General features: G+C 33.7%; 4 protein-coding genes across 6 annotated transcripts; 3 read left to right on the forward strand and 1 right to left on the reverse strand.

Annotated features, from left to right (window-relative positions):
* The first annotated feature begins 912 nt into the window (after positions 1-912).
* Positions 913-2,124, forward strand: LOC123210735 (protein TIFY 10A-like). Its single transcript, XM_044629208.1, has 2 exons — positions 913-1,700; positions 1,802-2,124. The coding sequence occupies exons 1-2, from the start codon at positions 1,144-1,146 to the stop codon at positions 1,932-1,934; spliced, it is 690 nt and encodes a 229-aa protein (XP_044485143.1). The 5' UTR covers positions 913-1,143; the 3' UTR covers positions 1,935-2,124.
* A 2,885-nt stretch (positions 2,125-5,009) lies between these two features.
* On the forward strand, positions 5,010-9,987 carry LOC123211319 (oligouridylate-binding protein 1B-like). Of its 2 annotated transcripts, XM_044629957.1 has the most exons (13): positions 5,010-5,229; positions 6,541-6,602; positions 6,888-6,990; positions 7,166-7,242; positions 7,350-7,411; positions 7,512-7,599; positions 7,765-7,840; positions 7,924-7,954; positions 8,408-8,527; positions 8,751-8,836; positions 9,060-9,236; positions 9,367-9,604; positions 9,718-9,987. In XM_044629957.1, the coding sequence occupies exons 1-13, from the start codon at positions 5,122-5,124 to the stop codon at positions 9,726-9,728; spliced, it is 1,239 nt and encodes a 412-aa protein (XP_044485892.1). In that variant the 5' UTR covers positions 5,010-5,121; the 3' UTR covers positions 9,729-9,987. The 2 variants fall into 2 exon arrangements, with proteins under 2 accessions (XP_044485892.1, XP_044485891.1); XM_044629956.1 differs by having other exon boundaries at positions 9,367-9,987.
* Positions 9,988-10,194: 207 nt separating this feature from the next.
* Positions 10,195-13,394, reverse strand: LOC123211320 (protein FLUORESCENT IN BLUE LIGHT, chloroplastic). Of its 2 annotated transcripts, XM_044629958.1 has the most exons (5): positions 13,182-13,394; positions 12,157-12,329; positions 11,441-11,606; positions 10,667-10,987; positions 10,195-10,550 (listed from the first exon to the last, which is right to left on the reverse strand). In XM_044629958.1, the coding sequence occupies exons 1-5, from the start codon at positions 13,276-13,278 to the stop codon at positions 10,348-10,350; spliced, it is 960 nt and encodes a 319-aa protein (XP_044485893.1). In that variant the 5' UTR covers positions 13,279-13,394; the 3' UTR covers positions 10,195-10,347. The 2 variants fall into 2 exon arrangements, with proteins under 2 accessions (XP_044485893.1, XP_044485894.1); XM_044629959.1 differs by lacking the exon at positions 13,182-13,394 and having other exon boundaries at positions 12,149-12,287.
* Positions 13,395-14,383: 989 nt separating this feature from the next.
* On the forward strand, positions 14,384-27,290 carry LOC123211844 (nuclear pore complex protein NUP107). Its single transcript, XM_044630770.1, has 24 exons — positions 14,384-14,627; positions 15,526-15,893; positions 16,593-16,662; positions 17,104-17,219; positions 17,588-17,619; positions 17,713-17,838; positions 18,472-18,630; positions 19,286-19,378; positions 19,457-19,624; positions 19,934-20,032; positions 20,235-20,470; positions 20,562-20,619; positions 21,297-21,385; positions 21,736-21,867; positions 22,167-22,289; positions 23,540-23,638; positions 23,726-23,914; positions 24,251-24,422; positions 24,534-24,684; positions 24,899-25,101; positions 25,943-26,084; positions 26,200-26,360; positions 26,504-26,620; positions 26,952-27,290. The coding sequence occupies exons 1-24, from the start codon at positions 14,548-14,550 to the stop codon at positions 27,021-27,023; spliced, it is 3,255 nt and encodes a 1,084-aa protein (XP_044486705.1). The 5' UTR covers positions 14,384-14,547; the 3' UTR covers positions 27,024-27,290.
* Positions 27,291-27,404: the final 114 nt, after the last annotated feature.

The raw sequence follows: 27,404 nt of genomic DNA on the forward strand, positions 1-27,404 counted from the left end.
ATCTGTCGATGTACATGCATCTAAACAAATGTAAATTTATAATTAAAATATTATATATATATATATATTGATCTTCTAGGCTTATATTATAAAAATTCAGATCTTCTCGATCTTTTAATATAAATAACTTTAAACGCATGTTGTTGACCAAAAGTTTATTATTTGAAATAATAAAAAACGTGGGAAATTGTAATCTCATTTTTTTAGTCAATAGGGTGCATGCTCTTTGAATAATTCTATCAAATGTTCAAGTACTTGGAAGAAGTATTTAATTATAGTCTAAGATTAATTTAAATTCAATCTTATAATAATTCCAATTATATTTTTATATTGTACATTATATTATTTAATATGAATCCCTTTTTTTTTAAATTAAATATTATCCATCTATATTAATATGTTTATTAATAATATGTTTCTCAAAATTACCATTCTCATAATTTAAATCCTAAAATGCAATATGTAATCAAATCTCAATTAGGTGTATTGAAAGTTTGAATGTACAAAGTAAAGAAGATGAATGTACAACTGCTAACTTCACAAACCCTAAAACTAAAATTCAATCATTAACAAACACATTAAAAATCAAATCTTTAATTGGTCCAAAGCATTTCAAGTGGGTATTCAAGTGGGTACTAGCTAGCTACCCACTTGGAAAATGCTTTTCATAAAGAACTAGTCCAAGCATATTATATGACTGGTCAAACTAGTGCTAAATTTAAATTTGGTCCAAGAACAGCAGAGGGGTATTTATGTAATTACGTATGAACCAAACACAAAAAGAATTCAACCTCAAATATTAATAAATAAGCAATAATTTTGTCATTGGCTCACTACTCCTTTTTATTCAAAACTGGAAAAACGTGCATCAAATTATTGTATTAAATTCATTTATTTATAGGTGAAAAGCAATAGGGTTAGACAGCTCATGGCCTAAACAGGTTCAAAGAACTTGCAGCGAAACCCCCTCTTAAATTTCTCTCTTGTATTCTTCTTCGACTTCTTGTACCCACCGGCCAGAGCTGTTTGTTCAAAGAAACTTCAAAAAGATTTGCTTACAGCTACTTAGAGAATATATATGTATCATCTATTCTCTGTTGGAAGTTTGTGTATTTCTTTTCAATTTGAGAGAGAGATAATTTTATGTTGAACAAAACGATAAGCATGTCAAGTTCCTGCCAAAAATCGTCAAATTTTGCTCAGACTTGCAATCTTTTAAGCCAGTACTTGAAGGAGAATGGAAGCCTTGGAGATTTCAGCTGCGGATTCGCTTCAAAACCTGCTGCCACAACCATGAACTTGTTGCCAAGCCTGGAAAACGCTGGAGCTTCGTCTTTTCCAAGTGTGAAGCCTGCAGATTTCTTCAGCAACAAGGCTGAAACAACCATGGAGATTGGAGCTGCTGGATCTCAAATGACAATATTTTACGCCGGAAAAGTTCATGTGTTCAATGATTTTTCAGCCGAGAAGGCGAACGAAATTATGGCCTTAGCCAGTAAATCCGGAAGCTCTATTAACACTTCCAGTAGGGCTTTTACTCCCGATTTGAACATCGCCTCCAATGCTTCTGGAAGCGACGGTATCTCCTCCCAGGAACGCCTAATTCAGCAGCTTAAACCTCCTGCAGCGCCTATCACTTCCGATTTCCCAATAAAAAGAAGGGCCTCCCTCCACAGATTCTTAGAGAAAAGGAAAGACAGGTAAATTGATGTGTACATGCATAATTTATCTAAATTTTTATCTTCATGTTGAAACCCAATTTAGTTGAATTGATCAAAATTTGCCTGGCTTTGTTTTCCAGGGCTGTGGCGAGAGCACCGTATCAAATAAATGGCCCGTCTCTGGCTCCTGCTAAACCAGAAGAAAGCGGCGAGAAGACGTGGCAGCTGGAACTCGAAGCTCAATCGTCCAAACAGCTTGACCTCAAATTATAGAATATTATTAGAAAAATTAATCACAACTAATTCATGTTAATTTTTGTAATATCTGTATTATAAAGTTAATTATTTAATGTTTTGTAATTAATTTTTTTATGATTGAAATTTACTTTTCTATATGATCATTATGAACGTTGAGTTATTATGTAATTTGATAATTTTGAATTAAAAATAAAATATCACTCAATCAGATGATAATATATTATTTATATATTTAAATTATAAATTAAAAATAAATATATTTTATTATCATTGACTACAATTCATTGATATTCAACTCACTGTACACAAGTACTACGAGTATAAATAAAATAATCTAGTACAAAGGTACAATCAATAATTTATTTAGTAAAATAAATAATTAAAACATTAAACTATTATGAGCATAATATAAGTTATTATTATATTTATAAAGAAACAATCAATTATGTTTATAAATCTTAAACTTAATATTTTTCACATTAATTGAAAATAGAAAAACATATTTTAATTCATCGTATATTGAACCATATAAAATATAAAGGGAATTCATTAATGAATTCAAATTATTTTAAATTTTCTTACTTGATCCTTTAGTTTAATGATGGATAAAAAAACTTAAATTTTTTTATCTGTAAATTATTACTCTTAGGGGACGTTTGGTTTGGGTAATGTTTTATTACCAAAATAAAAAGATTACTTTAAAGATAGATTACTTAAAAGATTACTGAATATAAATAATTACTATGTTTGATAAAATTTGATAGATATAAATAATTATTGTGTTTGGTTAAAAGTAATAAAAAATTACTAGTAAATTATTTTACTTAAATGTCCTTGAATATAATTATTTTTACATAATTTTCATATTATTTGTCATAATAATTAAAAATAAATTTATTTCTCAAAAAATTAATAAATACTAATATAATTATAATAAAATAAAGATTACTTTGGTAATCTTTAAATACCTAAAATTAAGGTAGAAATCAGATTATCACTTATATTACCTGTCACGTTAGCATAGGTAATAAAAGATTATTGTAATATTTTATTATTAACAAATCAAATAAGAGAATAAAAGATAGATTACCGAGGTAATCTTTAAAACTCATAACCAAACGACCCCTTAGTATATTGTAATGTATTAATATAGTAAGTCCGTAAGTGTAAAGGATAGAGAGAGGATCAATTTTTATTTATAGAGTTAATTATAACTTTTCATTAAAAGTTACATACTGATAGAGTAGCACATTTATTATTAATAAATAATCACATCTTTTTATTAGTAAAAAGTCACCTCATTTTGTCAAATAAATAATATCATACTTAATAAAATAAACTTTTAATGTGTCATATGAGTCATAAATCTTACATGGCTCACTGGTTTTAAATTTAGAAGAAAAAAAAAATATCTCCACATTTTATTGTATAATTTTATAGTGATAAGTAATTTTGAGTCTAACAAAGTAAGATTAAATGAACAATATTATGTGTATATATTTTTAATATATAATTTGAATACATAAATGATGTATCATTATGTGAACATTAAATAGGGCTAGCAATTTTACATGCAATGGCCCAAAATGGTGGATACATAAAACAGTATTTGGGTTCTGATTTGTTGGGCTACCTCGCTTCACCAATGGGCCTATTCATTTATGTTCCCTTCCCAGCTGCCTTTCTCAATCATTTGGTAATCAAGTAGAGTTGGGTCTTATATACAGGGCTTGGCCTGGTGTTAGGTTCGAGCCCTACGCAAGACCTTGGCAAAGCCAGGTTTGGGATTGGGCCCTTGGCTTGATCATTAACATATATTATTTTTTATTTTATACTAAATTTAATATATTTTATAATTATATTATATTTATGAATTTAATATTATTAATTGCTTAATTAGATTTATTAATTGTAATGTGTTAAAATGTTAACAAAATTTGACATTAAAAAATAATTATATTATTTATATATATTTGATAAATATAAATAAAATTTTATATAAATTATAATTGAATAATTTAAAGTCTGATATTTAAGATTAAATTTTATATATCCTAATTTGAGTTAAGTCTTAGGTTCAATTCCAAGGCCTAAATCCTCAGGGGATTCTAGCGGCTCTTTTTCTTTGGCCCGATCGAATCCAAACCTCTCACCCAAGCCTAAATCTAACTTTCTTGATACTTTTATAATCAAAAGAGACAACCCACATTAAACAAGAACAAGATTTTCTTAATTGATTTATATCTTTTGATCTATATTCCTTTTGTCATGATGTATTGACTTCATAAAACATTCTTGAAATAACATAATTAAGAACAACCGTATTATCCATTCTAAATAGAATTCTTCTCTAACTTTGGGCATGCACATGTATGACGTTATTTCATTGCATTTTGTACTTGGTTTTAAATATCAAATTAACAATTTTGAAATCGTGAAAAATAAACTAAGAAACCTTCAAGGGGAAATTTAAATGGTAAAAAAAAAAAGTTTTATATACAAAAATACATGAGTTTAAATATTATTTAACAATATATTAAGATTAAATTTTTAATTTAGTTAGTTTAATGATTATAAACTTAGTTAAATCTCATAAAAATGTTGATCTAATTCGACTGTAATTTTTCGTTACCAAAAATAAATTGAGAAAACTTATGGCCTTTGTTAATAAGATAGAAAGGAAGCAAGCTATTACACTACATAATATAAAGTTTGCCAACGCGCTGATTCATAATTTACCACTTGGTTAAAAAATAATAATTATAAAATATAAAGAATATAACCAAAGGGTTAAGTATAATTCAATAAATAATTAATAATAAAATAACATTTTAGCAAAATTGTAATAAATAACAATATACTGAACAATTACAGTTACGTGTTACGCTATGACATAATATATTTAATTGAAAAAATAAAAAAATTATGTGAAGTTAAATTTCTACACCAGAGATGAAACTTAAAAAATGAACAATACAATTACGTGTTACTTTATGATTCGCCTTTGTAGAAATAAAATCACAGTGACTCACGTTATCAGTCCCTTCCTCAACTAAAATGCTTCTATAAATACTTTTTGCGTCCACTTATTTTTTCTATCTCTCACTTTCTTTTTTCCTTTTTTCCTTAGTTTTCTCGAGAAACCCTAACGATTTTTTCTCGGGAACCAAACAGAAGGCACTCCTTCCGATTATCTTGAAAAATGCAGCACCAGAGGCTGAAGCAGCAACAGCAGCAACAAGCTTTGATGCAACAAGCCATTCTTCAACAGCAATCTCTCTACCATCCCGGTCTCTTAGCCGCTCCTCAGGTCCTAGTTCTCATCAAATTTATCGTCACTCGTCTCTTTATCATTGCGTGCGAATCGTAGATGCTTTGATTTCTATTGGATTTCAATTTATTCCATTTAGTTAGGGTTAGCTTAGAAGTGAATAATTGATCGGTGTGATTTTGGTTTTGATTTGTTTGAGTTAGCTAGGGTTGGTGGAAAATTCTTTATATTTCCTTTGGCTGGTTGATGTGAAATTTTGTGGGAAGGAGAGGGAAGTGAAATGTGTGAAAGTTTTCGAAATTTTGAGCTTTGGTTAGCATTTTTGAAAATGTAATTTTGTGAATGCTATTCTAGTTGTTGGTTCTGGCTCTGGCTCTGGTTGGATGTGTTTAGGCATTGCTTGGTTGATATCTTTGTGTGTAGACGAAATTGTAATGAAATCCTGGGTTATGTTTACCGCGGATTTTTTTAATTTTTTTTTGGTGGTATATTAGGATGAAGGTGATGGAAAGTTGCAACTTTCTAATAGCTTTCTTACTTTACTGAAGTTTTACTTTTTGAAACCTGCCTGCGTCCCACTACAAAAAATATATATATATATATATTCAAAACTATCTAATCTTATGTGTACCTCCCATTTCTGACTTCAGCTTTTTCAGTTTGATTACCTGACAGATGGTGTTGAAAATAGATACGAGTTACCTAGGTTTGTATAATATTCTTGTTTATGACGAAATCTTTTTTTTTAAATCTCCTGACAAATGGATTGAAAAGGGAAGTTAGTTCTTAAAGGATCAAATAACATTCTTTATAAGTGTTACCATAATGTTTTCTCAGTGTATGGTTGCTAACTATATAGGTCTCATTTTGTGGGTCAGCAAAATTGGTTATATATGTTTAGTATTTAAAGATACAAGGAAGTGTGTACTAATATGTTAAGCATCATAATGTTTGTGAAAAGGAACAACTGAATCGTTGTGAATAAAGTTGTGATCAAGTTAAAGTATGCTTAAAAAATAAAATAAAATAATGGGAGAGTGTTTAGGCTGAATTGTACAAAGTAGCCATCCTGGTTAATGCTAGTGCTAATATAAGTGCCTCGTATCCTTTCCATAACCTTGAGAACTCTATTCTATTCCTGTATGGTTAGGTCTGAGTTTTCCTATACTTATGTGGTAGTATTAGCTACTTCTTTGTATTTGCTAGGTTTAGTTATGAATACCCTCTGAAACTTGTTCTCTTTCTAGTTAAATTAGTTTAGCAATGGAAGATTAAGATGGGGTTTTATTTTTGTCCTTTTTCTTTTATTTCCTTTTTCTTTTTTTTCTTTTTCACTTTTTTATTTTGCAGATTGAACCAATCCCAAGTGGAAATTTGCCTCCTGGTTTTGATCCAAGTACATGCCGCAGTGTGTGAGTGTTTGCCTGGACATTTTTATTTTAGTTTTTCTTTTTTTGTTTGGTTCTGTTTGTTGTATCTTGTGTTTGCAACTCTCACTCTTACCCTCTCACCCTTTAGTTAAGGCATTTTCATTGCTACATGTTTTGAATTTTGGAAATTGCTTCTATTTCTTTTTTTGTGATCTTATTTTCTGATATTGATTTTTTTCTGACAACTGAGGGAGTTACTTATAGCTTATGTATTTTTTTGTTTCTTTTTTTAAAAATTCTAGTTCTTTTATTTTTGAGAAAATGCAGGTATGTTGGAAACATCCATACTCAGGTGACAGAACCTCTTCTCCAAGAGGTTTTTTCAAGTACTGGTCCTGTTGAAGGCTGCAAGCTTATTAGGAAGGAAAAAGTAAAGTCTTCTATTGCCTACTGGGCTTTGATAATTTTTTTCTGTTTGTACCTTTTGGTTTACACTGCTATCTACATGTAGATTAACATTCATGAATTGCACATTTTGCTGTTACCTACCTGCTACTATACATATTATTACCATATTTTGACATCTCTCATCTTTGTTTATGCAGTCTTCTTATGGATTTATTCACTATTTCGATCGCAGATCTGCAGCTATGGCTATACTGTCACTTAATGGGAGGCATCTGTAAGTAGAACTGACTATTAATCTCTATGATTTTGGTTTAATATTTGCTGTTATGAAGTCTCGGCAAAACAGTTTATGAGAACTCTCATACTTCTATGCATTTGCAGATTTGGGCAGCCAATCAAGGTTAATTGGGCATATGCCAGCGGCCAGAGGGAAGATACATCAGGTTGGGTTATGTTTGTATTTGTAATACTATCTTAAAGCGAGTGATGTGCTGGAAATTATTATCTTGCAGCATATATGATGCAATCATCAATGATCTGCAGGTCATTACAACATTTTTGTTGGAGATCTCAGCCCCGAGGTTACTGATGCCACTTTATATGCATGCTTTTCCGTTTATCCCACCTGTTCGTAAGCTTCTGCCCCATCTCTTTATTTTATTTATATATCTGCAACAGTGTACCTTATATCTATATTTATACATGTATTTATGCTTGCATCTTTACATTATTTGTGGTTTACTACTGACCTAATTAGTGATTGCTAAGCTTATCCATTCTTTTTGGATGGTTTCAGAGATGCAAGAGTTATGTGGGATCAGAAGACTGGGCGTTCTAGAGGATTTGGTTTTGTTTCATTCAGAAACCAGCAGGTACCACTATCATTTTTTTCTGCTTTCTTCTTTCCGTGAAAGTGGTTTCATATTTTGATGCTGATATTTTCTCCTTTCTGTAGGATGCTCAAAATGCAATAAATGACCTAACTGGTAAGGACGATGCGTATTGGTTCATATGCTTCTTTCTCATTGTTGAAGGAACTTTAGTTACCACACATCTACTTAAGCTGGTCAAGGACTTCTACTTCGTATTTGTAATACATCCAATTGTTCTTTGATGTGAATATTAACGGCATTACACTCTCTTAATAATAAGTAAAGAATTTTTTACCTTCCCAAAACTGGGAGTTTTACTTCTAATAGTGCCTATCTCGGGGAGATGCATGACATTATCCTTTTAACACCTCAAAGTGATTATAGATTTCTGTTGTTCTACAATCTAGAATTTACTGATATATGGAAATGTATAATGATTGAACTTACTAGTTTTATATGATGCAAATGTTTCAGTTAATTAGATATTTCTTACATCAGCTATGGCTCTTTTGGATATATGGTATGCACTTTTCATTACCATCTTTTTTTTTTTTTTAAAAAAAAAAGGTAAGTGGCTTGGAAGTAGACAGATACGTTGCAACTGGGCGACAAAAGGTGCTGGTTCCAACGATGACAAGCAGAGCTCTGATGCAAAAAGTGTGGTGGAATTGACGAATGGCTCTTCAGGTGTGTCAATTGTAGTGTCTATCACCTTTCTCTTTTTCAACCACAGATATCTTAGACCTCCAAAGAAGGATATTTTCATTTGTTTTATTGTTTTTTGTTGCTTTATAATCATTCATGTGTGTGATTGGAGCACAAAGAGGGGTAACGACATGCTTTAAGCCACCTAATATATAGATTTTTAAGCTTGATAATTAAACTAATATCTGTTACCTTGCACGTGCAGAGGACGGTAAAGAGACAACAAATACTGAGGCTCCTGAGAATAACCCGCAATATACTACTGTTTATGTTGGTAATCTTGCTCCAGAGGTAAGAAACCATAATCCTTATCAATCAATATCTCTTCTACTTTATTTTGAGCAACAGACATACTGTCTCTATCTGTCTCATAGACACTTAAATATTTGTGTGTGCTTATTGATCCAATTAATCATGCAACATCTAGCATGTCTAGATATAATTTGAATTTTTAAATATAGTGAATTTTTAAATTGACGTAAATTTTTATTTTTTTTGTTATTAATATTTGCAGGTCACACAGCTTGATCTCCACCGACATTTCCATGCTCTTTGTGCTGGAGTGATTGAAGAGGTCCGGGTCCAGCGAGACAAGGGTTTTGGTTTTGTCAGATACAGTGCTCATTCTGAAGCAGCTCTGGCTATCCAGATGGGGAACACCCAGTCATATCTGTATGGCAAGCAGATCAAGGTGTATATTTATGCTTCCTCATTTGTGATGCAAAAACTTTACTCGAGTCAAATCTGTTTTCAACTGTATATGTTTTCTCTACTATAAACGGATTAACTATTAACCTCTTTATTCATTCTTTTTGATGCAGTGTTCTTGGGGCAGCAAGCCTACGCCGCCTGGAACAAGTTCAAATCCACTTCCCCCACCAGCAGTTGCACCACTACCAGGTCTTTCAGCGGCTGATCTTTTAGCCTATGAACGACAGTTAGCTATGAGCAAGATGGGTGGTGTCCATGCTGCCCTTATGCATCCACAAGGACAGCATCCTCTTAAACAGGCTGCAATGGGAGTGGGTTCTGCTGGAGCAAGCCAGGCTATATATGATGGTGGGTTCCAGAATGTTGCTGCTGCCCAGCAACTCATGTACTATCAGTAATGATTATCTGAGTTTTTTTTTTTTGGTTAAATTTGCTAATAGCCTTATTTCCTGCATTTGCAGTTTTTATTTGAGTTTACAAATCTTTAGGAAGCTTTGTATGTTTCTCGTTTCCTTCTCTTCTCTTAATTCAGTGCTGAGGTTGTTACCGCCTCGCATATACCATATGGCTTTGTCATTTGTATGGAGATATGTATGCTTTTGTCTGCTGCAACGAGTGTTTATGATTTGTTAGAGCAGAATTGGGCTTAGTATTGAGTAATTTGTCATACGGTTTGAGTATTTGAACAGTTGTAATATGAGGATGTTATCATGATCTATTGGGGTTGTGTAGCTTTCAGGGTCTTGAATGTACTCTTTCTTTCCTTGTCCCTTTTAACAATTTTCTTTCCAGCCCCTCGTGATTTGCTAGTTTAATCGAAGAACATATAAACTGCCTCAAATTAAAATGGTGAGTTCATTGAGATCGATACTGTGGTTGGTTTGTTGGCTATTCTGGTTTATTTTCTTGATGTAATTTTGATCCTTGTGGGCACGATGTGATGATTATATGCTAAAATAGTAAAAATTCAAATGGATATTCCACATAGGGTAGTGATTCGAACCTAGATTAAAAAAAAATAAAAATGATCTGGGATCTTTCTAAAGCCTCTGCTACAACTTTTGCCTCACGTATCAGGTTATCAGAATAGTTCAATCTGTTTCCAATCTTGCAATATACTGATCATAGAATCTGCCTGCTCGTTCAAGATCTCCGAGTTCGGTATAACAGTCCGCAATAGCCCCATAAGCTTCAGTGTTCCCAGATTGTTCCCCTTCTCGACGAGAGATTTCAAGAACCATAGAGTGGTACTGAATGGCTTCCCGGTATTTGCCCTGCCTTTGCAATGAGGCTCCTAAATGTAGTAAAATCTAGTCAGAAAAACTTGAAAATATAATGCCCATATGCGGTACAAATGAATTCCATTTTACGTGCAGAAAAAAAGACCCGCTAGATGTACTAGAAACAAACCTAAACCTCTAGCAGCCTTCTTTTCCTCGATAGGATCCTTCAGATTCTGAGCAATATCAAGAGCCATCTTAAACTCTGCGTATGCTTTCTCTGGATCCTGATTTCTCAAAAAGTTCTTTCCAGTTTTCAACCGAAAAATCAACTCTTCCTTTTTTGGATCAACAATTACTTCACTTTCTGATATCCTACCACCAACAGGAGCATAACTCAAGTTGGGGGCATAGGATTCAATCTTAGCTTGCCTTCTTAGAGCTGTATTGATCTGCCGCAATTGATCATTGAGTCGCTGCAGTTCGCCTCTCCTCTGCCGTGCGAGTAATCCTGTAGAACATTACAGATTATTGGGTGAAAATGAAAAGGGATTTGGTCTACACTTTGCATGGTTATTACATAACAACTTATCCTGAGGCATAGAGAAAGCATAAACGGTCATTAAAATAATAGAAATATCTGAGAAAATAGATACTCTTTTCCAATCCAACCAAAAATTTCCCCCACAGGAGAGTAAGGAAAAAATAAAAATGGTGCATACAACACACTGCTTTTAAGTTGAACGCGAATAAAACACTTTGGAGGCATGATTCATGCTTTGGATATTAACCTTGTTAATGGATGACTATGCATAAATGTCAAGGTCAGAGCTTGTAACCCAGTCATTAAGTTTTGAAATATAATGCATGCATTAAATCAGTTAACTTTGTGGTGCAAAGCAACGTTTTTGGACCTCAAGTAAACAAACATTTGCAAGTAACTATAAGGACTTTGATACTTTACCTCCAACGGTAGCCCCGATGAGGGCCACCACTAGTAGCAGAGGCATGTTAAAGAAAGAGTTATCAGCCTCGCATGTTTCTGCTAGAGCTTTGAAAGGTGTAGTCAACAGAAAGGCATTGGTCAGAAACAATGTCATTGCTGTTGATTTTGATAGCATCTTTCCTTGCTGAGACAATAAATATATTAATCAGATAAAAAATTAAGTTAAAAAAATTATAAACAAAGTCACAGTCAACCACAGAAACCAATAATCCTCCTATTAGCCATGCAGATGTGGCTTGAATTCAATACAATAAACATAGAACTTTCTAAAAGCAGAGATTGAGACCTAATTATAATAGATTTGTGCTTTGATAAAAATGATATACAGTTTGGAAATAAAAATTGTTACTAAACAACTACTACATTCTAAGAATAATGAGTTTCAAAGCCTTAGAAAGCAGCATTATGTGCAGGTTTTCTTATTTCGTTTTCCAGCAAATGTTTGGCTATATACACTCATTTTAGAACTAAGCACAAAAAAGGCAGACATAAAGGTGCCCCTTACAGCAGATTTTAAGATTTGAAATCAGCGAGATTGTGATTCCTTACATTTCACCAAAGGGAGTTCTTTTAGCACCATTTTTGACACAAACAAACAAAAACATAATAGTGTCTAAGTTGAGACAGAAAAAAAGAACATTTGGTAGCAAATACTGAGGAACTCACCATCGTACCTGATCTGCCGGTAATTTGTCCAAAAAATTGTCATGAGGTGGTGGCATTTGACTGAAACCCTGACTTACTTCCAAATCATAGAGTTCACCAAATCTTTGATGAATAACTCTGGAAGCATTTCCTGTAAATGGCGCGAACTTTTTCTCTTTGAATAGAAGAGAAACCAACTTTCCTGATTCAATAAAAAGACTTAACCTCACATGTTGTATAAGGATGTTAAACCAATATAAAGATTTGTACACTGGTATTATACTACCAGAACCTTATATACTACAGACCAAACTGTCTTTTCCAAGGACTATTTGTGTATCATATGAATTCATCAGAAAGTAATCCTACTCTATGACCGACAACTCAATCATCTAAAGCAGATTATACTCGCTCAACCTCTTCTCTTAAAAATTTTCATCGTTTTACATTTGTCATAAACAAGAAGCCATGCCAGGGTCACAAATCACATGGAAAAAGCATGATTTCTGCATGCTGCTTGACATATCATTATATTGAAAAATGGACGCAAAGCACTGAAATGTTTCCCAGTTTGTTAATTATATTGAAATTTTTTCGAATTCCTTTGGAAAAAAAACTGAAATTGATGAAAAAAACCATATAAAATTTTCAAAATCTTCCATTTCCCTTATTTACTAGACAAAAAGAACACAGTTTTACAGTAAAAAGGATAATCAAACTAAAGCAACAACAATACACTCAACACCAGCCTAAAAAAGCTTATTTTAACCTCACCATCTTTAATCCGATTTCACAACAACCACACAAAACAAAACAACAAATTCCAGTAACCAAATTGAGCTTTCTACGGGAATAATCACTAATCAACTTCATTTTCCATTCCCATTCACTAAACACAAAAATCCCAAAAAGAAAATGCAAGAGTTCGTCTAAACTAACAGCATTAACATCAAGACGCACATTACAACCAGTTTAAGTAAACAAACAAAGCACTAAAGCTACTAGCAGGAACGAAAAGCTGGAAAATCTATGGAATGTTAAAAGTGTAACTAACCGGTGACGTGGGGTTTGTCGGAGAAATGATCAGACGGTGGAGATGGGAGGGAGGTAGGCCGTGTAAAGAAGCATGAACAACGTAGTATCACCGCCATTGTGCTGTCGGATGAAACGTTGGATTGGATGAGGCTCTTGTTATCTGTACAGCGCCAGAGAATATAAAATGACTTCGGATTATCAAAGAATAACACTCATGCCATTATGTTTTCTATGGACAAATCCGAGGGGCGGATTAGGAAATCTTGACTAAAATGGACGTAAATCAAATTAGTGGTGAATAATTCAGAGAAACCAGGGGATGTTACAATGGGTGCAAACTAGCTGGTGTTTGTTGTCAGCCAAAAAGATTTAACTTTTTTTAACGTCATCGAATCGAATCAAGTTTATATCAAACATGACTTGATTTGATTACATTTGTAAATTAAGTTTCTCTCATTAAATTCTTAAATTACAATTTCACCCAAAATTTACCAACCTTAACAAAAAAAAAACCCAAAAGTAGAAGGCATCAGTGTCATTTTCTAAAACCTTGGGTGGGATAAAACAGTTAACTCTTAACAAAACTATGGGTTGCATTCGTATAACATAACAAAATTGAGGGGTGAATTGAATAAACTAGAAGCAAGAGGTGTGATTGGGAATAGAGGTGTCAAATTGGACCTGGAAGGACTTGGCCTGCTACTGTAGCAACAGGGCTAAGCCCATGGATCTTTGGGGCGAAGCTTAGACAAACTCATGGGGTAGCCGGTTACTGTTTTTATAATTATTAAAAAATTAATTAATTAATAATTATGATACATAAAATTATTATTTTTAAATTAATAAATGTGTTCGTTATTGTTGTACCCCACTAATCTTATATATATAAGATTGAACTGTAAGTCTTACACTTTTTATAGTATCATTCCAATCATAAGACTTACTATTGTATGGGTCTTAGATTTATCCAATCCAATTTAATTTATTATTATCTCTAATTGCGGAAGATATTAATGAATTTTGTATATATTGTCCATTTGCACATATTTTATTGCTTTAAAAGAACTTAACGGTAAAAAAATTTCTATTATCAAGAGGGGGACTTTTAATAAACAGAATTAGTTTTAATTATATATTTTATAAAATTATAATAAATCAAATTATACATGAGCCTAAATTTGTAAACCTACCGCGCCCGGACAGAACGGTGCGTTTCAGGTTGAAGGAGGACCAGAAGTAAACGCTGTCGTTTGCTCATCACCTTCATTTTAGCCAAAAAAAACGAAATCCCCGCCAAGAGCTTTTAAGGCTTTTCTCTAGGGTTTAAGCTGAAGTTACAGTCCCACTTCCAGAAACTCTGAAAGATTTCGTTTCATAACAGAGAAATGGAGGTTGATATGGAGGCGTCATCTAGCTTCTTCGACCCGGAAGATCTCTCCACCCGGGAACAGTTTCGACGTTACGGGTAGAATTTTAAATAATTGCAATTTATGTTGAATTAAAGTAATACAAAGCTTTCAGTTTTAGTTATTTTGTTTTTTCGTGGAATTTCGACGATGAATTGAAGTAGAAGAAAATTTGTTCGGTTGTAGGTTGTTTGGCGCATTTAGTTATTTGTTGATGGTTTTTTTTTTTTTAACTGTTTGAGTGGAATTTTACGAACTTTGATTTCGTTTCGCTGCAGAAGTAAATTAGTTAATGGTTTAAGCTAAGGAAACAATTTTATAATTTGTGTCTATGTTTGAGGGAAATGAAGTAAAGTTGTTGGGGGTTCGATTTTTGCATTTAGTTAGATTTTATTTTTCTTTTAGATTTACATTATTCTTTCTCTCTGTAGTGAGAATGTAAATTATTTCTTGATTGACTTGAGTTGTATGAAATTTAAGTTCGTTCAGCTGTAGAAGAAAATAACATTTGTGGTTCAGCTTTAGTATTCCGCTTCTTCTTTTCTTCAATCACCATGAACTTTTCCCTTGTCATAACTCTTTTAATGAAAGCAAAAGGAGGAAAGTTGAAACCTTTAAGAGTGATTATTGGAAAAACCAGAAACGAAATCCTCAAATTGAAGCGAACAGATAGAAAAAGAAAATGGAATGGGTTGAAATTGTGGCAGGATTTATGTGGAAATGCAAATTTTTGCATTGTCTCAGCTACTTCATTGGATGTCTTGTAGTATGTATTGGTGAATTTATCTTTTTTTTCCTAATTTATTCCACATTTTATTGGGTCTCTCTCTTTTCTTTTTACTATTCTATAATTGGTCAAGATAATAGGTGGAATTTTTTCAGGACTAGAACTCAAAAAGCTGTTCTTAACACTGTGCATTGTTTTCATAATCATTTTCAAGTACGCCACACATGCAGGAAAAGACACTCGACTTCAAGCATATCACCGCATCAGCAACGTTCAGTTTCGAAGATCAATGAACCTGGGCTGTTGTATGATGGGACAAATATCCACAGCCCAACTAACACAGCATTGATTCTTGAAAATATTAAACAAGAGGTCCAGAGCTTTGACTATGAAGGAACACCAGTTAAGATGCAATCGGCTAGTAAAAGGAGGTCATCAATTGATAGTCATGGCATCTTTGATGCTGATGTTGCTCTTGATTCAATCCACTTAGGAAGTCAGTCACTAAAAGCTTGCAAGATTGAGAATGATGCTTTGGCAGATAGTGGAGAGACAACCTTTGCTCTGTTTGCATCTTTACTGGATTCTGCTCTTCAAGGTGCTTAAGCAAAATCCTGCACATAGAGTGCTTCATTTGAGATCCTTTAAAAAAAAAAAAAAACTTTGTCATAATTACATTGTTTATTAATTAACCCAGTTTTTGTAATTTGTTTGATTAGCCTTATCAATTTCTTGTGCTTGTTTCAGGGAGGTGGGAACTAATAAATTTAAATTACACTAAACCTTGTAGTGTTAGTTCTAGGAAATTCTATACTAATTGCAGAATATGTTTATGCAGATTGACATTTTATTGTTTGAGCTTTTTTAGACTGCATTTTTTTCTTCTAATTATAAACATTTTCATGTTGGTCCTAATGTTCCTATAATAAATTTGTGAAAAACTCTGTAAAACCTTTTTATTTCTAGTTTATTCATTTGTTGGGAGGGGATAATTTCATCAACACCAGGCTTCAGATAATTTAAATCCTAATTCCTTGAGGATATATTTATATTAAGTTGATAAGATCCTGTATTGGTATTTCTATTTTTAATTGGATGTTATCCAGTTGTACAAAGCATAAGGCAATTATTCATTGAAGTACATTTTTTTATGCTGGAGATGTTGCGGTTAAAACTATATTCTTTTTGCTCTGAACATCTCACTTTCTTGTTGTTTGTGGATCTTCATCCTGCCATAGCATAAAGTAGCATTTTTCAGTATACATGTTATTTATTTACTTGAATTCGTGTTCTGCAGGGTTAATGCCAATACATGATCTGATTTTAAGGTTTGAAAGATCATGCCGGAATGTATCTGAATCGATCAGGTGTGTGCTACTAACTCTTTCAATTTGTCCATATTTCTTGTATGCATGACATTTGATATTATTAGTATGGACAAAATTACGGCAGTCAGAATCTTTTCCTTGTTACTAAGGTAGTGTCTGTGATTCTACCATATGTCAAATTGATTTGTTTCCTGGTTACATTAATGGATACACTACTGTTGTAACAAGTTGGAAATGATTAACTTCATTTGTTGCTCTTCTTGTTTATTTTTAGATATAAAGGGAATTCTTACTTCTGTCTATTCTTAATGAAATCTTTAATTTCATTCGTTGCATCTTCTTGTTTATTTTAGATATAAATTGAATTCTTACTGCTATCTATTCTACTTCACGGACCATACTTGGTTGAAACTTTAACCTATTAAGTAATATCAGTGTTTTTGGGGCCATTTGACTTCATTTTGTTTGTTGGTTTTCCAGGTATGGGTCCAACATACGGTTAAGGGTTGTGGAGGACAAGTTGATGAGGCAGAAAGCTCAGTTCCTGCTTGATGAGGCCGCTACCTGGTCTCTTCTGTGGTACCTATATGGAAAAGGAAATATATCTTTAACCTCTAAAACGTTTTTAGCTACAACTGATATTCAGTTGATAAACAAGTAATGCCCTAGGAAAGAGTAATATAATACATAATCTTATTCTTTATTCTTCTGCTTAATGCATATCCAATACTGTTCCAGTCTTCTTTTTCTTCCTTGATATACATTTTCTTGCTAAACATATTCATAGAGATTCATTCCCCTGAAGTTATCAGCAAGAAAATTTCTTCCTGGTTCACGTATGTATATGTGTTGGATGCTATGTAACCCATTTATTTAGCACTTTTCTCTTCATTTTTTCATTTTCTGCAAGTTTTGTCATATGAACTTAGGGTTTTATGTATGACAATTCTGGTGTTTCTTGCAGGGACTGAAGAACTCCCTGAAGATCATATCCTGGTGCGTATATTTTTCCTTTAGTCATTAATAGGAAACATTAATTTAATGTTGAAGGTTTTACCACCCTGATTTAAATCTATTTGATTATATCAGTCACCTTCAACATCACATATAGAGGCTTGCCAGTTTGTTGTCAATGACCATACAGCACAATTATGCCTTCGGATTGTTCAATGGCTTGAAGGATTAGCATCTAAAGCTCTTGACCTGGAAAGCAAGGTGATTAAATTATCAAATTCTGCACGCTGGAATATAACATAACTTTTTCTTTTTGGAATTTTATATTATATCAGGACTACAGTCTTTTGTGTCTTCTCTTGCCTATCGTTTACTTCGGTGACTCCAACCCTGGAAACATGATCTCTTCTACTAACCTCTTCCCATGAACTTCTGTAGTCCCTATCTAATAGTCACCCCTCCCTTACTGACTAAGGCTAAGGTGGTGTCAACCAAAGGGGCAAGAAGTTCTCACATGAATATACGTTTGAATATTCGCTCAGTACTTGAACCTTCAATCACTAGGATTCATTGTTCACCTTCTCAAACCGACGAAGCCTACTTGAACTTTGTATTCCCTGCCACCATACTGGAATGAAGGATACTAATAGCTAGAAAAAAAAAAGGCTATTCCATCTAAGGCATAAGATGAACTGAGGAATCCGGAATGACTGGATGAATGTTTTTTGGACGCCGATTTGTGATGCCAAAGAACTTAGTATGCAAATGTTTTACTCTGTATCACTAGGTTACTCCTCTTCTTGGCAAGAGACTTTGCACTGAATCTTTTTTTTATCATGTATGAGGACTGTTAGTCAACTGCATTTTTTTTGACAAATTAATTATTATATCTAGGTTCGAGGATCTCATGTGGGTACCTATCTTCCCAATTCTGGAATTTGGCACCATACGCAACGGTTTCTCAAGAAAGGAGCTTCCAGTTCTAACACTGTTCATCACTTAGATTTTGATGCTCCAACACGCGAACATGCTCACCAGCTACCTGACGACAAAGTACCCACATAACTGTTATACAAATTCTTGTAGGATTGCTTTCATTTTGACATTGTGAATCATTATGTCCAACTGCAATTCTATTGGTTTTATTTTCATATGTGGCTGCTTATGCCATGTATAGAAGTTCATATTTTAATGTAAACAAGGACATTATTTTAGAAACCTAACATAGTTAGAGTTGCATGGTACTTATGGGGTACTGCAATACTAAATTCTCAATAGAGTGGAATGTTTAGAGAACAGATCAATGGATGAAAGAATGCTAATAAATACATTATAGTTTAAGAATGATAACAGTCTCCTTATATTTGAAGTATGAAGCATGAGTATTTCCTATTTTAGAGGAAGGGATGCCTTAAACATAAAACATTAGTTCAACCAACATTTTTGGTTTTAAACAATGTCATTGCTTTTTTCTGCTGCAAGTACATTGGCAATCAGTTGCTTAAAATGTTTCCTGATTCTACATGCAACCCAAAGGATGTGCATCTTTTTTATGCTTTTTTTCTAGATCTCAAATTTTCTTATAATTGAACTTGATGATTTGCAATAGACCATGTGGTTGAGTTTTTTTCGTACCAGTTTGTGACAGGAGTATTTCTTAGGCATCTAATTCTGTTCTAAAGTAGCATTAACAGTTCTATGTCAACAGAAGCTAGATGAATCCCTCCTTGAAGATGTCTGGACTCTATTAAGGGCTGGAAGACTGGAAGAGGCATGTCACCTTTGCCGATCTGCTGGACAGGTAAGAATTTTTTGGGAAGTTTTATTGCAGAATTTCTGTTTTGTTTCTCTTTTCTCATAGATACTTCAAATTTGGAAGCCCTGGAGAGCCGCATCATTATGCCCATTTGGAGGAATGGACCTATTTCCATCTGCTGAAGCCCTGGTGAAGAACGGGAAAAATAGAACTCTTCAGGCCATTGAACTGCAAAGTGGTATTGGTCACCAGTGGCGACTTTGGAAATGGGCTTCCTATGGTACGTCAGAGGTAAGCTTGAAACAGCCATAAGATAGCTTTCTTGCATTGTTACATTGATTTAGCACTGTAAACATTTAATACATATTTCTGTTGCTTGCTATGCTCTTTATCTGATCATGGTGTTCTGTCTCTCGAGTAGGCAAGATTGTTTGAATTCTTCTATAAGGCCTTTTGAATTAAATTTTACACGCTTTGCTGTGGAAATCCTTGAGAACGAATGCACTATTTTGTTTTTATTATAGGAGTTTTGCCCCCATTGTGATTTTCTGAGTTTTCAGTTTCTTGAACTAACAGAAATTTTATCCCTTTGTTTTGAAGAAAATTTCTGAACAGGATGGTGGTAAATATGAAGCGGCTGTATATGCTGCCCAATGCAGCAACTTAAAGCACATGCTTCCAATCTGTACTGACTGGGAGGTATGAAGGACCTTCTAAAAATTGCCCGTCTGCTGTGTTTCAATTTTTTTTAAAATTTTATTTTTTAAATTCAATTGAAGCGACAGCCAGTGTAGCTGACTGATTAGCATTCTTACCTTGCGAAACTCTATCAAATTTCATGTAATTTTTATCACTTAAAATGATAAAACTATTCTGAAATCTAATGCCTCTATTTCTCCAGTCTGCATGCTGGGCTATAGGAAAGTCCTGGCTTGATGTTCAAGTGGACCTAGAACTAGCTCATCTACAACCAGGTAGAATGGAGCAGTTAAAAAGTTATGGAGATGATATTGAAGGAAGTTTGGGACAAATTAGCAGCACCTCTCAGCCCTTAGGCGGACCAGAAAGTTGGCCACTGCAAGTTTTGAACCAACAGCCACGAGATCTTTCTTCTCTTCTTCAAAAGCTCCATTCAGGGTACGTTTACTGCATGTTTTCTATTTGAATGTTATTATCCCCTTCATATGCATCTCATAGATGGCATCTTCATCTGTTTTGCTAAATCTAGAGAAATGGTGCATGAAGCCGTTACTCGAGGGTGCAAGGAGCAGCAACGACAAATTGAGGTTTGTCTCTAGAAAATGTGATTTTCAATTTCATTGCTAAATTTACTTTGCAGTACTGAATTTCTAGCTTCCTTGATCCATCTGGATTTTATGAAGATTGGTTATGGATTAATGGAAGATGTAAAACGATTGAATTGGTCATACTGATCATGCTTCTACCTGAAGTAATTTAGAAAAAAAATTACCATTTTGAGAGACAATGGCAAAGTGGAAGGTTTGCCTTGTACCATTTGGTGTAATCAGATTGTGATTGTTTCCTTTCAGCTCAAGGGCACTATACTACGTTTATTATGCATTTAATGGCAGAACACACAGGTGTAATTGTAAAAACACTCATATATTATGAAGACTTCGTCTTTTATTTCCTTCCACACACACACACACACATATACAAAGAGATCTCAACTCAATTAACTTGTGGATTTTTTATCTCAACTGCTTGGATATGCCATTAAATCCTAGTTTCCCCTTCTGTTGGCTGGTATATCTGTGGTGGAAATTAGAAAGTTTTCATCCCTCTTTTTAGTTATCATATTTTTTTGCTTTCCTTTCAAATTTATCCTAAATATTAGATTAGGGCTTCCAGATATTGTGCTTAGTAATTGAATGAGAATGTAGCTTTTCATACTTCGTTGAAACTTCTGGTTTGTTGTCTCTAACTGCACATTGCTTGACAGATGAAGCTTATGTTAGGGAACATACCACATCTTGTGGAACTCCTATGGTCATGGATAGCACCTTCAGAAGATGATCAAAATGTCTTCAGGTAGTCCTCTGTTAAATGTCTTTGAGGCTGGGTATTCTGTCTACTGGCACCTCGTCCTTAGTCCTTAATAGCAATTGGTGATTTCTTACTCCTAATTCCTTTGGTAGCAAAGTTTCAGACTAAGCAATCTGGAATTGGATTGAAAAAAGCCAAAAGACTGGGGCAATTTTGCAAATGAAAACTACTTAGCAGTTACTACCTTAGAGATCTTGAGGCATTACCAGAATTACATGGATCAATTGTCATGAAGTGCATTTAAATTCTATTTTTCAAATTCACTGGATTATTTAATTTTATTTTTGGCTGGTTGAATCATTTTGCTGAACAGTATATACCTTGGTTCCCCTCAGGCCTCATGGCGATCCTCAGATGATCCGATTTGGTGCACATCTAGTGCTTGTGCTTAGATATTTACTTACTGATGAAATGAAGAATCCTATTAGGGATGAGCTTATGATTATTGGTGATCACATTATACACATGTAAGTAATTACAAGCCCAACTGTTTTATGTGTCTGTACCTTTTTGCCAAACTTTGCTTAGATTTTCTTTTAATTCCTGGAAAGATATAGATTACTGAGAATATGCCAGGCTGCATACAGTTCCATCGTTCGTGTTTGTCACAACCATGATATTTCTAGATAGTTGACAGTACTATCTGTTAGCCTATATGATTTTGATTTTCTATGTTTTGTTTGCAAATCAAAATGATGCTCTTTTGTATTTTTGAGGTCCTGGTTTCTATATTTGTAATTTTCTGAGTTGGAATTTCTGATAACAGGTATGCAATGTTTTTATTTTCAAAGCAACACGAGGAATTGGTTGGGATTTATGCTTCCCAGCTTGCAGGCCACCGATGTATTGACCTCTTTGTGCACATGATGGAACTAAGGCTAAATAGCAGGTGCCTATAACTCCCTATGGAGGTTATGTTTCTGTTGCATCCTCACCCTTTGTTATGTTTTGGTATCATAGGGTTGAAATTATGTGCAATGTATTCATATATGACTGTATATATAAAATTGTTGGATATCTGAGTGTGGCAACTGTATATTTATTTACAATTCTGTGAATGTGACTTGCCAAATAATATTTACAGCTAAATCATGAGAACAGCTTGATTAAAAGATGATCAGTTGCTTTAGGCTTTTTTCAATCAGGTTTTCAAGAATGCAGTGCATGGGGAGCATTATGTGTAGTTACAATTTATGAGGGCAATGAATGTGGAAAATATATGGCAGTTCAGTTTGAATTCTTTCCCTTTTTATCAGTTTATTTAAATTAATGATAGTTAATGTTTACTCTCAAAACTATAGAATGCAAGTGGGAATATGCAGTATTATAACCTTGCCTTAATTTCTGGTTTTGAGATGGCCTCTTTCTCATTTGTCTGTTGGAACTCAGCGGCACCCCATACTTTTTTGGCACCTTCAAGGTGAATACCTTGCATTTTTTCTAAAACAAAAAAGAATTGACTGTTTGTCAACTTAAATGCTGGGAAAAGTAATCTTTAACAAATGTCGAAACTGGTAGATAGACCTAAGACATTATGTATTGGTCAAGGCAATAAAGGAATCTACATTTTTGGGTCTTGTTGATTTGGAGTTTGATTCTTTGGGTTTCTGATCACAAAGGGAAACATAGAAGAAGAAATACAGAGTGCCTGAGTTACTATTGTTTTCTTATTTTGTCACGTTTCTTTCTCCCCTTTAAAGGGACTTATGGCGTCTTTACTTTTTTGAATAATGCAAATTTTTAAGTAATATGAAAATGCAAACCAAAGTTATATTTGTTTCCCATTTCCCTGTATTCTTTTGCTTATTCATTATCCATGCTTCACACAGACATGTAATGCTTTTTACAGGATGTCATAGCATTCCTTTAATAGTTGGTAATGATCGAATTTGGTGAGATGTAGTAAGATGCATGTCAAATCAGAAAGGAAATGATTGACATCACCTCACTATATTACAACAGGACTATTAAGTCTTAACTAGGAGTTTGTGAGACAATTGAAAATTACATCTTAATGTAGACTTGCTTAATCATAATTATAAATTTTTTAAGACCATATATCACATTATCTTAGGCTTTTTCCCATGCAATTGTTCATTATTTTGACTTGCTGTATCATTTTCTTTTTCTTTATGATAGTGTGCATGTGAAATATAAAATCTTCCTTTCTGCTATGGAGTATTTGCCATTTTCTCCTGGAGATGATTCAAAAGGCAGTTTTGAAGAAATTATCGAGAGGTAGTTATATGTTTTCTTTCTTGAGGTAGTGGCAAGTCAATGAGGATTTTGATGAAGAGTTGATGTATTGACAACATAATCTAACAGGGTTATGTCAAGATCTCGGGAAATCAAACTTGGAAAATATGACAAAGTAATAGATGTTGCAGAACAGCACCGGCTGCAGAGTCTTCAAAAGGCTATGGTAATCCAGTGGTTATGCTTTACACCTCCATCCACCATTGCTAATGTTGCAGCTATCAGTGCCAAACTTCGTATGCAAGCATTGATACACAGGTAATTCTAGTCCTATCTTTGTAGCTGTGTAATGGATCTATATCAATGTTTAATAGTCTTGAAACTTTATGAAGTTGTAATTGTCTCATCAAAATGATAAGTATTAGGATGTGGCTGTGCTTACAAATTTGAAAAAGACTGTTATTATTATTGCATTAAAATCTTCAGGACTCATGCTGATGAATCATTTTAAGTTGTCTGGTTTTGTTGCTCCCCTGGTTCAGAAGGTTCTCTCTGAAGCATTTTTTTGTTACACATGCTTGAAAATTTCAAATTAAAATTCAACCCTAAGAGCATTTATATTCACTTTCAGATATTAATAATTTTTTTTTTCAGCAACATATTATTCAGGGAGTTCGCTTTAATTTCTATGTGGAGAGTGCCAGCAATGCCTATAGGTGCACATGCATTACTTAGTTTCCTTGCTGAACCTTTGAAGCAGCTTTCAGAAACTCCTGATACACCCGAGGATTATGTTTCTGAGAATCTAAAAGAGTTCTTGGACTGGGTATGCTTCATTCTGTATTTATTGTGTGCTGTTTATCTTATGAAATTTGGTTAGCATTTGTGACCTGATCATTTACCTATGACTGAAAAAATGTATTTTTAATTTATATAGAGGGAGTACTATTCCTGTGATGCAACATATCGGAACTGGCTTAAAATTGAATTAGAGAATGCTGATGTTTCTGAAATCTCTTTTGAGGAGAAACAAAGAGCTGTTGCAGCGGCCCAAGAGACACTGAATTTATCTTTAGTATTGCTTCAACGTAAGTAACATTGACTTTCTCTATTCATGAACACTTAACAAGTACATGATCAGAATTAGAAAGATGTTTAATTAACAAGATTGTACAATAATAGTATCCTTTCGATTGAGGTGATTTATGCTTCTCATGTGTTCTATTTTGTTCTATGAACTTTATGACTTTATGGATATATTATTAGTGCTTTGACATTTAATGGTTTGAATTCTTAATACAGGAAAAGAAAATCCATGGTTGGTTTCCCTTGAAGACCATGTATATGAATCAACAGAACCATTATTCCTCGAGTTGCATGCTACAGCAATTCTCTGCCTGCCTACCGGTGAATGTATGTCTCCCGATGCCACAATGTGCACTGCATTAATGAGTGCTCTTTATTCTACAGTGAGCGAGGAAGTTGTACTAGAGCGCCAATTAATGGTATGTTTATTACTGTGTAAAATAAAAAATGGGAAAACGAAATAGTCATGCCTAGAACAATGATTAGGGTATTTGGGTACAATTGTACATATGTTTCTTTCAGTTCAGCTGTTCAGGTGTTAATTGGTTTTATTAATCTAATGACCGATTGGCTATTTCATAGATTGGATGATGTAGGTCTCTAGTAAAGAATTTGTTTTTTTACTTATTCACTTAAAGTTTTTAATGAATATTTCTATGTGAAAGTTGGCTTGGGATTTGCTGTCTTACAATGTTCAACTTCTGGGCGTTGACTGTGTTTATTATCATTAATCATTAGTTACAGATTGAAGTTCTCTGGGAAAAAGAGAAGGGATTTACTTCCTTAATGATGGATCTGCACAACCTATATGTGATGATCTTATTTAGTACTACTAGAACTTCTTCAAATGTTCTAGATTAAAGAATGGGAAAATCAATTTAAAGGAGAAGATTAAAGAGAGAAAGAGATGTAGATTTTTGAATCTACGACACATTTAGAAATATATTAAGAATAAGATCTTCTTTTATTTATTCTCCTCAGCAGCCTTTCTTGTGTGACTTTGTTGCTAGGATAATTTGTGAGTGGTACTATTATAGAACTATAGTCGCTGGGCATAAATTTATATATATAGTAGTCACACATGAACTTTAGAAAGGTCAAGAATAGAGAAAGAGCCATCTTGTTTTCACAAGAATTGCTGGAGTGGAGTTTGACAAGTACTCTGTAGCACAATTAATGTTCTCTTTTCATATCAATGATTCTGAAAGCCAACTCCATAATTTATTTGCCTTTGACCATGATTCAAATTTTTATGTTCAGGTGAATGTTTCTATTTCGTCGAGCAACAGTTACTGCATTGAGGTCGTGCTTCGCTGTTTGGCAGTAGAGGGTGATGGACTCAGGTCTCATGACTTAAATGATGGTGGCATTCTTGGTACAGTGATGGCAGCCGGCTTTAAAGGTGAAGAATACTACTGAGGCTACATTTCTGGCAAAGCATGCATGTGGTTGCAATTGTGCTTGCTTTATGATGGTATTGTTTAAGCGCTGATTGAATTTGTAATAATTTTATGAAGGGGAGCTTGTTCGGTTCCAACTGGGAGTTACAATGGAGATATGCCGATTGGATGCTTGGTATACAAGTGAAGATGGTTCTTTGGAAGACCCAGCAACATATGTTATTCGGGGACTTTGTCGTAGGTGCTGTCTTCCAGAACTCAGTCTTCGTTGTATGCAGGTACTGTTTTTTTATTCCTAAAAGAAATCCCTTATTTATGTGTGATTTGAGTATTTATATATAGAAAATTTTCATAGATATTCTCTGTTTTTTTCCCTTTATTGTATCAACTTTCAGCTTTTGGATTATTCACAATCTTGTAGGTTTCTGTATCACTTGTGGAGTTGGGTAATGAACCTGAAAGCCACAATGAGTTGATTGAACTAGTCGCTTCCTCTGAAACTGGGTTTCTGCATTTGTTTAGTCAGCGACAATTGCAGGTAAACAAATAGTTAGTTTTATTATTTGTGCACTCAGATCCAAAGAAAAGAAGAAAAAAAAAACAGCTTGAGGTTTGTGACAAAGCTCATATTTTCTGCTTTCTTTTGCCTAATACTGATGAAATCGCATTTTAAACTTGTTGGCCATCCTGTAAATCTTCACCTTCATCCTGCATATTAGTTTTTCTCATCTAGCATGGCCATAAAGATGCATGTTTAGCTTTTTCCTCAACTGTAGGTGTACAGTCCTAAACTAAATGCCGAGTTTACCAAAGGATGACACTGAAATTATATTGAGCCAACAATGTTAAGTTTCTTTACAATTTCTCAGGAATTTTTGTTGTTCGAGAGGGAGTACGCGATATGCAAAATGGAGTCTCAGGAGGAAGAACCTTCGTTTTGATCATTCATTTATTTCTGAAAACAAGATTTCCGGGGCCATCTTGGCTTGCTTATAATCTTTCGGGCGCAATTCAAATATTGATGAAGAGCTGCAACTGTGTTTTCCTTGCTCTTTATTGGAATCATTTTTGTTTAAAAGGTGTAAATGGATGAATACACGAGAATGCGTTTATGTTTTTCTTCACAATATATATTTGCCGGCCGAACTCTTTCCTTCTCTTGTATAGGACAGTATCCCTAATTGAAATTTGAAGCTATTTATGACTTCCATGACTTGCATATTTGAGAAAGAAAGAAATAAAACTAAATAACTAATGCCCAGAAAATAATAATTCATTTTTTAATATAAAACACTATAAAGTATGAATTCCTGAAATTTATA

This window comes from Mangifera indica, chromosome 3 (assembly GCF_011075055.1).
Source record: "Mangifera indica cultivar Alphonso chromosome 3, CATAS_Mindica_2.1, whole genome shotgun sequence".
NCBI lineage: Eukaryota > Viridiplantae > Streptophyta > Magnoliopsida > Sapindales > Anacardiaceae > Mangifera > Mangifera indica.